The following is a 10,814-nucleotide window of genomic DNA, read 5'->3' as shown; positions in this document are numbered from 1 at the left end:
TTATGTTTTGATAACGAAAGGGAGATATGGTATTTATACGAAGTTTAATTGAGGATTTGTGTGGGGAAGCGAGTGTTGTGGGTTATCTCTTGTTATATTTGGAAATAATGAGAGTACTTCTTGTTACTCCACAATATATGTGTGGTAAGAATTTGAAGTTTCTAAATTTATATGATGAAACATAGTTGGAACATGGAATGACATAAACTAGATCAATTTAGATTTTGACCGGATGTCTGGTTTTATTTGGTTATAGATGATGGGGATAAATTGTGTACCTTTTGCTTCAATAGCTGTCCATCATGTTTTAATGTTACACATTTTTATTTATTCTTGAAAAAAGAAAAGCTTGAGGTCTTTTCTTTCCTGAAATTGACTTTACATGTATTTTAAAAGGAACAAATGTATTTTAAAAGGAAAAGAAAGCCATGTGAAGATAGGTTTGTGTTTGTGTACCTCCAAGAATCTTTGTGCTAGCTTGTTAAATATTTAAAAATAATAATAATAATAAAAATACGTGTTAGACAAGATTTGGAAATTATAGTTCCATCCAATCAAATAATGGTTCCGCTTGTTATGTATAACATTTTATTGTTTTTTTTTTTTTCTTAAAAAACAAGGAATTCAGAGACTAAATCGAAATTTTATGGTTTGAGATCAAATTGACACAATTACTTTTGTTCGTTTTGGATTTTAATATGGTGGTGATTTCTAAATTAAGTAATAGTAATTTATGAGATCTCAGTTAGTCAAATGGATATGCATACTGTAAATGGGTATATTATTTTTATGACAGATTTTATATTTTTGTTTATTTAGAATGCAATTATTTCTGATAATGACATGGGACATATGTAAAAAATCGTAAATATTATCAAGCGATACTTTAATTTATACAGAATTTAAATATTTAAATATTATGGATTATGTTTACGTGTTTTAAGTGACCTAAATAGAGATTGGACCTTATAAACACATATTTGATAATAATATGTAACATTTTTTATTTGACATGATTTGTTGTCATTAAATTTTGGGAAATTAAGTAATCTAACAAATTTTTTGTGAGTTTTTTAAAGGGATAATGACTTGAAAGGGTAACGAACTTTCGATTTTTGTCACATTTAGTCACTAAACTTTTTTTCGTTATCTATTTGCCATTGAACTATTGAAACTGTTCACATTTTACCCTTATGACCGGCTGTTACCGGTCATAAGGGTAAAATGTGAACAGTTTCAATAGTTTAGTGGCAAATAGATAATGAAAAAAAGTTTAGTGACTAAATGTGAACAAAATCGAAAGTTCGTTTCCCTCTAAAAAGTTCAATAACTAAATGTGAACAAACTTCCTATTGTATTATGTTTTAGCAAAATTATTTATTTTTGTTTAATTGTAGCAACATTTGTTGATGAAGAAATCTATGAAATAAAAATACAAAATGTAACATCCGGATTTCCATGTATCATCATTTAAGTATTTTTCTTTTGAGTTAAGAAGAGAGACTCGACGAGTTGACGCCTCAACTCGTCGAGTAAGGTCGCGACTGGTGATTCAGATTAATGAATGGACTCAACGAGTCGGTGAGGCGACTCGACGAGTCCGCACTGTTGGCAGAAACCCTAAATCTTTGGGCTCGAGCTATATTTAAAGACACTTATGGCCTTCAATTGCGACTAACTTTCCCATAAGTGCGAACCCTAGCAAGCTTGAGTGTGTAGAGTGAGAGGAAGAGCTATCTTGAGCTTTTTGGTGTGATAGATCTGGACCCTTCTAGGTTCAGAGAGCCGAGAATATGAAGCTTTAGTAGAGTAAACATTGGGATTCAAAGTTAGGAAGCATTTATGGTATATATATAGTTACTTTCATCTTACACATAGATATGAAGTATTTTATATAAATTACGTACTATGTGTGCATATTATTTGAATACTTGTTGTCTATGCTGGATGAACGATTTTATACATGTTTTAAAAGATTTAAATGGTATATTTATTTTATATCTACAAATATGTTGCGGATGAAACATGGGTAGATGAAATAGTTGGTGTGTGATGAAATAAAATGATGAGAGATAGGTAATGATAGAAAGGTGGTGATAATTAGGTAAATAGATGATGATGAATATGTGATGTAGGATGAAAGGAGATACCATAACCTTAACCAGCAATGTGGCGATGTAGTCATCTACCAGAGTATAGATGGCGACCACGGACTATTCTAGACAACCCAGTGGAAACACCAGCAAGCCCATAACCTGTAGGTGATGAATTACGAGTTCAGGCGATGTTGTAACTACGTATTCATGTGATGATACTCTAACCCCTTACTATGAATTACGAGTTCTGACGATGTTGTAACTACATATTCATGAGATGTCACAAATTTCGCATGCCAAATCGATGGTTATAATTCACATCAGTGAGAATGGTTCATTTTTTTGTAAAACCAAAATCAGATTGGAGATTTTGATTTTTTATTTTGGGAAATGTCAAACCATTGGTTTTTTATTTCGGTTTTGGTTTTTTGGTTTTTTTTTAAATATATTTTCAGGGTTTTGTTTTTTTTTTTTTATTTCATAGATTTCTTCATCAACAAATGTTGCTACAATTTAACAAAAATAAATAACTTGCTAAAACATAATACAAGAGAAGGTTTGTTCACATTTAGTCATTGAACTTTTTAGAGGGAAACGAACTTTCGATTTTGTTCATATTTAGTCACTAAACTTGTTTTCGTTATTTATTTGCCATTAAACTATTGAAATTGTTCACATTTTACCCTTATGACCGGCAACAGCCGGTCATAAGGGTAAAATGTGAACAGTTTCAATAGTTCAATGGCAAATAGATAACGAAAAAAAGTTTAGTGACTAAATGTGACAAAAGTCGAAAGTTCGTTACCCTTTCAAGTCATTATCCCTTTTTTAAAAAATAAAATAACTAGGTTTATAATTTTTTTAAAAAAGTGATCGTTTGGTCAAGATGTCAATTCCAAACCCAAATTTCAAAATGGGTAAAATGGCCCAACCTGGTAACCAAATTCCAAAATGGCTAAAATGGTCCAACCCGATAATATGGTACCCCTATATATTGGACCTTTGGTTTCAAACTAGGAATTGACATGTTTTTCGGTTAATGTTCTATTTTTTGTGTTTGAGTAGATGCGAGGTTGGAAGATGTGTGGTTAATTAATGTTGTCTTTTGGTGAAAACTATTATGGTTGAATAGTTTATGTTATTATGTGCAACTTTTTATGGATATGTTATACCAACTTCAAAGGTATTAATTAAACTCTACGTATATTTGAAGAACCACTTTACCTATATTTGAAGAACCACTTTACCTGTTTAAGGAAAATGTAGAACTTGCGACCAAGGTTGATGTCCAAGAAGTTCAATCAAAATATAAATCTAGGAAGAAGATGGAAGATTATGAAGACGTTGGGAACTATGAAGGGTAAGAGGGAGAATGAAGAAGAGAAAGATGCTCGTTATTTAATGGGGCCTTTTAAACAACAAACACATAGACCATTTCTTTTGCGGATAGACCCAAATTTGTTACAAAATGTTTTACATCATTGAAGATATAAATAAGATAAACATGATCTAGTATCTTCATATCGGTTATGAGAGTAGTACCGAATCACGTTGTGAGAGTAGTACTGAATCACGTAGTTCCCATAAAAAAATATGATAAATCACACGAATGGTCCCTTTGGTTTAGGATAATATGCATGCTTGTTTCTTACTTTTTTTTTTTTTTTAAATCAGATCATCCCTATGATTTGGGTTTGTTGTTGGTTCAGTTCCTACCATGAAATGACAATATTATCCTTATTAGTTCTTTTAATTTATTTATCATTTATTTATTTGTACTTTCAAAAAGTAAATTAGGTCTATAGCACCCCCGACACCTAACTGATCACATTCCTACCCACCCCACCTATTTTATACATGTTGTATCCTTTCCCCTTTCTCTCGGCATAGTTTTTTGCCCGTTTGTCATCTCACTTGTTGTATGATGATAATTAAATTAATGAAAATTTCAGTGTGTAGAGTTTCATTAAAAAAGAAGGGAAATGGAAAGAAACTAAAAGAAATTGATGTTCTTAAGTCTCATTAAAGGAATGAAGTAGAAAGAAATAAAATGATCACCTTCTCTCTTAACTTTCTTTCCAATTTGAAAGTATTTGGAGAGAAATGAACAAAATGTTTAACTTTTCTATTATTTCTTTTCAATTCGGAAACATAAAATACAGATTTCTTTTCCTTTCCATTCTCTTCTTTTCTCTCCTTACACCTTCCTTTCCATTCTCTTCTTTTCTCTCCTTACACCATCATATCCACCCCAATGGACTGATCCCTTTCTTGCCCTACTCTTTTAGCAACGTCTCTGATCCCTTTCTTGCCTTTAATATCTTGTCCTATTGTTCATGGTGATGGTGTGTTTAGGTTACAACGTAGGAAGAGGATGACACAGGGTTTGGGATTGGTGATTGTGATTTGTGGGTTTTTCCAAAACTCCAATGATAGTTATTTTTTATATTTTTGTAGCTAAGAAATAAGAAATTGATTTTGTTTATACCATTAACCAGATTTTGTTTTTAGTTTTGATTTTGGGGTTTGAATTTCATATAGGAGGTTAATAGTGGTGTGATTTGAGCTATGAATTGATGTGATTATGAGTTTTGTATATGTAGTGATTGTTGGAAGTGAACTGTGCCACATAACCTTGCCGGGGACGAACAAAAGGATTGGGGTTTAGAAGAGTGGGACCCAATAAAATAAAATATATAATAAAAACTACAAAAAAACATTTAATAAGGTCAATATAGTTTTTCTTTATATGTCAGAGACCGAAGTCACAACAAAAGTATATAACAGGGACCGAGAAAAAAAAAAACCATCACACAGATGATCCTAATATAATTTTATCCTAAATACATGTTTTGATTACATTGAATTAACGACTTGTTTCGATAAATACATGTCATCGTTGTCTTTTGCCTACTTATTCATCTTTCATCTCAATCATGCAATAACAAGTAAATAGAATTCTTGTTAGGACTTGATGATGATTTCAAGCCTATTTAGACGAAACATATATTTGATGCAACATTACCCACCTTAAGTCAAGCCTACATACTAGTTCTTCAAGAATTATACAATTCTTTGGTTATGTATATGCACATTCTTCCCATCTATTATTTTTTGTAGTGTACAAACAATTATAATCTTAGTTTAACCTAGAGACACATATTTGCACTAATATAAAGCCTTAAATAATGAATTGCTATATCTTTCACCAATAATCCCCACAAGAACAAATCCCATCTTTAAACCGATGAAACCGAATCGGATCTCTCAAAACAATTTCTCTCTTTTCAACTTTCGATATCAACTTCATTACAACATGACAATCTTCACAAACTCTCAAATTCTTCATCACCCTCAAAGGAGCACCTCCACCCAAACTAATCAAACCAAAACACACCGCAAGCTTTTCACTATGCGGATTCACCATAAAACCATTCCCCTTTTTCTCATTTCGATAACCAACTTTCTTAATTTTCTCAAACACATCATTTAACTTCACATATATACTTTCACTTTGTGGATGCAATTTATCACCAACCAAAAATGAACTCACTCGATTCCCTACCTCAATCCAACTCAACCCCGGTTCCTTTTTTATCCTTCGGGTACTCATCAAGTCTCTTATTTTTGTAGCTTCCGATTCCATTCCGGCGTCAGTGTAGATGTTGTAAAGAAGGACATAAGAAGAAGATGATTCCGGCTCCAACTCGATTAATGTTTCCGCTACTTGTTTTCCAACCTCCGTGTTTTTGTGAATTCTACAAGAACTTAGTAGGGCCCGCCACATCACCGGTGTATTTTTGAAATTTGAATTCATGATGAAAGTTTTCGCTTCGGATAGCCTTCCCGCACGCCCTAATAGGTCTACCATACACGCGCAATGCTTTTCCGTTGGTGAAATACCGAATTCGCCCTTCATAGTTTCATAATATCTGACAAATTGTTAAAATATATTAGCATTTTCAACTTTACATTACACAAAAACACCTGTTATTTTTTTAACAGTACAGGATATGACATGACAGAATAGTATCTACTGCTAAAGGTGTTCATAGTAGTAAAACTATCTCCACTATAGTAAAGTTTTTTCTCTAAGGTTTATTAATGGGTCCCACGTATTTCAATTTATGTCATCTTTTTTTATATATATAAATCAATATTTTTTGAAATTAAATTTTTACATAAGTAAATAGTATATATGTTTATATTGCAAAAAGATGCTTTGGTATCTAACTATAACAAAAAAATAGGTTTTGAAGAATTGAAATTAAATTTATATAACAAAAAGATTATGGATATATTTGAAACTAAATTTACACACAAAGAGTTAAACTTTTAAAATTTTTTTATACAAAATCAATATATTTCAAATTAAATTATTATATTAATATAACGATATAACTTTTTTGTTTCTACCTATACATTTTAAACCATGTTATCACTACTTATTTGAGTAAACAATAACATAAAACTAATTAAAAGGAAAAACAAATTTAACAATTTGAAGAAAACAACTTGTTAATTACACAAATTATTTAAAAAAAAAAAAAAACTTTCACATTATTAGTCAACTAATTTTTTTCATTGCTTTTTCAAAACAAACAAAAGCTTTCAATAAGCTCCTATTATAAGATCTAACGAGACAAAACTTGCAATATTTTGTCTCACCCAAATACTGTACAACCTGTTTTGTTCTGTTATGTCATGTCATGTCATATCAAAAAGAATATTTACCTGAGTCCTTCCTCAACAAGTCCTCCATGACTACACGCAGTAAGAACTCCAAGAAACGCCACATCATTAGGCACAATTCCACTTTCAATCATCATCTCAAAAACCCTCAAAGTCTCTTTAGCACATCCATGATGTGCACTACTACAAATCATACTACTCCATGCCACCACATCACATTTATCAGCCACCTCAAACACCCGATTTGCACAATCTATATCACCCGACTCCGCATACATATGTATCAAAGAATTCAACACAACTCCGGAATCACCAATTCCACCTTTCACCGAATAACACTGAATCCCCTCACCACATCTCACACTACCCAAATTCCCACAACAACTCAACACATTTGAAATCGTGTACTCATCTGGTTTCAATCCAAAACTAAGCAATTTGCAAAAAAGAATCAATGACTTTTCAAATTCACCATTTTGAGCATGACCCACAATCATTGATGTCCATGTCACTATATCTTGCTTATTGGTTGATTTAAAACAGAGTAACGCATCCTCCATAGAGCTCCATTTGGAGTAGAACTCAATAAGAACACTCCCAATGTATTTATCTTTCTCAAAATTGTTCTTGCAAATAAGTGCATGGATTTGTTTCCCGAATTCAAAATCTTGAGATATGATACAATCTTTGATCATGGTAGAAAATGTAAATTCAGAAGGCCTGAATCCATTCCTTTGCATTTCAAGAAAAAGATTCAATGATTTGTTCCGGAACTTGAGCATCCCAGAAATCATTGCGTTACACATGACAACATTCTTGTTGGGAAGAAGATTAAAGATTGAAATTGCATCGTTTAATTCTCCAATTTTAGCATACATGTCGAGTAATGCGGTCCCCACCACAACATCAAGATCCCAACCGAGTTTTATAGAACATGAGTGTAACAACTTCCCCCATATTAAAGAATGATTGAAATTCGAACAACATGCTTTAAGAACACTACCTAATACATAGCTACTAAATCTTACTTCACATTGATGCATTTTGACCAAAATTTGTAGCATTTCATTGTGTAAATTGGATTTAGCATAGCCAGAAATCATTGAGTTCCAAGAAACGTCATCTAATTGGTTACATTTGTTGAATGTGATTCGGGCTTGATCTATTCTCCCACATTTAGAATACATAGCAATAAGTGGATTGGTTAAAAACGCATCTATGCCTACACCAGTTACTATAATCAAGCTATGTATGACTTTTCCTAGTTCCAAATCACCAGTTTGAGCACAGATGCTTAGTAGACTTGCTAATGTGTGCTTACTGAGGTTAACGTTTGTGGTTCTAGCTTTGATAAAGGCTTCTTTTGCGAAAATGTATTGACCTAATTGAGTGTATCCGGAAATCAATGAATTCCAGGAAACGACATTTCGTTCAGGCATTTCATCGAACAGTTGGAGAGCTAAGTCTGATTCGTTACATTTGAAGTACATGTTAAGAAGTGTGTTGTGTAGAAATAAGGTAGGATTGTAACCTGTTTTCACCATATGAGATTGAACGAGTTTCCCGTGAGCTGAACAGCCTGATTGCGTGGATGATAGAATCAGTTTCGTGTAAGTAGCGTCATCTAGAGAATTACCCAGTTCGGGTGGTGGAATCGTCTTGTCTCCGGTGTTGAAAAATGAAGAAGCTTTGTTGATGGGAGGAGTGAGAGCACCGGAGGAGACATTGATAATGTCTGATAAAGATGGAATTTTGGCGGGTTTCCTTTGGAGCAACATGTGATGATCATCAGTTATTATTGTTAGACGATTGAGCTAATATAAGTTGTCTTCTTGAAATTTGTTCGACAAAATAATTGTTGCTTTAAGTAATCAATTCTTAATACAAATACTTTCATATATAAATCAGCTTCTTCGATTTTTTAAATGTTTCTTACAATTTGTTGAAGACCGAGCTATTGCCCAAAAAAAAAAATTGTGAAAATTTTAATATTCTTCCAAACCTTTTATTACTAACATTAGCGATAAGGCCAGGGGCATCAAATTATTGGGGCATAAGTGTGAGCCCAACAACTGTGGATATATGTAAATTTTCGGCCTATTCTCTTTAATTAGTATTAGTAGATTCGTTTCACCGACTCATCTTATTCACCTATTCAACTGAATTGGAGTTGAGGGCGGCAAAAAAAATTTGGGCAGACGCGACGGAACAGAATACAAGGAGACAAGTCGAAATTTTCGATCCATTGGAAAGGGTTGGCACACAATGAAACAATCATGATACCACATTCTTCACGCCATTATTTACGCCCCTAGTCAGTCGACGATTGGAGATTTCATACATGCAACGGATGTTAACTTTGTCTCTGTGATTTCTGATTTTTCTTTATCGGTATAAATCGAAATCAGCATCTTTATTCTCCACTTCCGTAATCATCGTTAATTTGTTAGGTTGTAATCTTCATTTAATTCTTTCCGTCTCTCCCTCACAAGCACAATATCATTTCTACTATCCCTTCTCATCACTTTTGTCTGCACAACATATTGCGGTTCTTACAATAATAAAGACTTCAGAGTTAATTTAGATTCTAGTTCCATATTCTAGGTTATTGTATGGTTGGACAAAACTAAGTCCAAATGTGTTCTCCAATTTTTAGAGATACCAGTATCTTTTTGTTTTTTTTAGGAAAAACATATTTTTATTCAAATAAAAGAGGCATCTGCCACCACTATTTGATTACATGAGTTAGGAAGTGGCAAAATAATAACTTCACATTTGTTTAGTTATATTTACAGTTTGAGTTTTCAGTTGTTTAGCATCAATATGCTTGTCTTTTGATTTTTTTCGTAAAACAGTAGAATGTTTAGTTGCTTTCAGGGTTTTAACACTTTGATTGCTTAGTATTAACTTATAATTGTTTAGTTTTTAATCTGTTTTAAGTATTTAACTTATAATTGTTTGGTTATTTTAGAAATTGTTCATCGACTTTAAGCAAGTAAATTGATGATTTGAAGTTCTATACAAACCAACAATACTTATTCATTGTGTGGGATTATAAACATCGTAAATTCTTCTTATAAGTTTGTATATATGCATATTTGAGAGAAAAGCTACCAATTAGAAGAATTAGTTTAGTATAGAGTCCTCTAAAATTTTATTTTGACAATACAGTTGGTGTTGGTGCTTACAACTCTAGATGTTAATTTTTCAAACTCTATAGTATAAACACAAGATGTTAATTTTTCAAACTCTATAGTATAAACACAAGATGTTAATTTTTCAAACTCTAAAGTATAAACACAAGAATGTAAGAAATTCCTCCGTGATTAATATATCAATCTTATTTTGTAGTTCAACTGTATAAAGATAGAGCATAATTATGCAATTTCGTCCGGGATATGAAAAACCTTAGGACCGCCCTGGATAAGGCTTCTGGTATATTTCTCAAGGAGGTTGAGAGCTTTCGGCAAACTGCACCACCACAAATCACCATTTATTTTGTTGAAATTTTAATATTCTTCTAAAGTCCGAACCTTATATTACTAACATCAGTTTCTATACTTGATTTAGCATTAGTAGGAGAGATTATATACTTTCCAATATTAGTATCTTCTTGAGTCCAATGTTTAAGGACGTTTCTAGTAGCCAGCTGTTGGGGGTTTCTAATTTTTGTTTTTAACAAAAATTTCGATTTAAACAAAAAAATTTAATAGAGACTACCATTGTTTAGTTTTTAATTTAAACAAAAAAATTCCAAAATTTAAAAGATATTTCATGTAACATTAAAAACTATTGAGTTTTTTGAATCAATTTTCAGAATTGTCCTTAAAAATATTTGTATATATCTATCTTTTTTAAATAATAGTCATTTTATATAATTTTGCACATTTTAAAAACTTCTATGTATTTTTATCAACTGATTCATATAACAAATAAAAACTATAGTTTACAACTCCAACTATCAACTAGTTTTTTCAAACATGCTCTAATAATCAAATCCAAGTAAAAAAAACTGCAGTAAAATAT

The 10,814-nt window shown here is 31.9% G+C and overlaps 1 protein-coding gene across 1 annotated transcript; it reads right to left on the bottom strand.

Annotated features, from left to right (window-relative positions):
* Nucleotides 1–4,951: 4,951 nt before the first annotated feature.
* LOC145002234 (Tetratricopeptide repeat (TPR)-like superfamily protein) lies at nt 4,952–8,714 on the bottom strand. The gene is made up of 2 exons (XM_078961535.1): nt 6,831–8,714; nt 4,952–6,028 (listed from the first exon to the last, which is right to left on the bottom strand). Exons 1-2 carry the CDS (start codon nt 8,564–8,566, stop codon nt 5,302–5,304), a joined length of 2,463 nt encoding a protein of 820 aa, XP_078817661.1. The 5' UTR covers nt 8,567–8,714; the 3' UTR covers nt 4,952–5,301.
* Nucleotides 8,715–10,814: the final 2,100 nt, after the last annotated feature.

This window comes from Lactuca saligna, chromosome 6, assembly GCF_052625555.1.
Source record: "Lactuca saligna cultivar CGN05327 chromosome 6, ASM5262555v1, whole genome shotgun sequence".
Lineage (NCBI taxonomy): Eukaryota > Viridiplantae > Streptophyta > Magnoliopsida > Asterales > Asteraceae > Lactuca > Lactuca saligna.
This window is presented reverse-complemented; position numbering and strand designations above follow the sequence as displayed.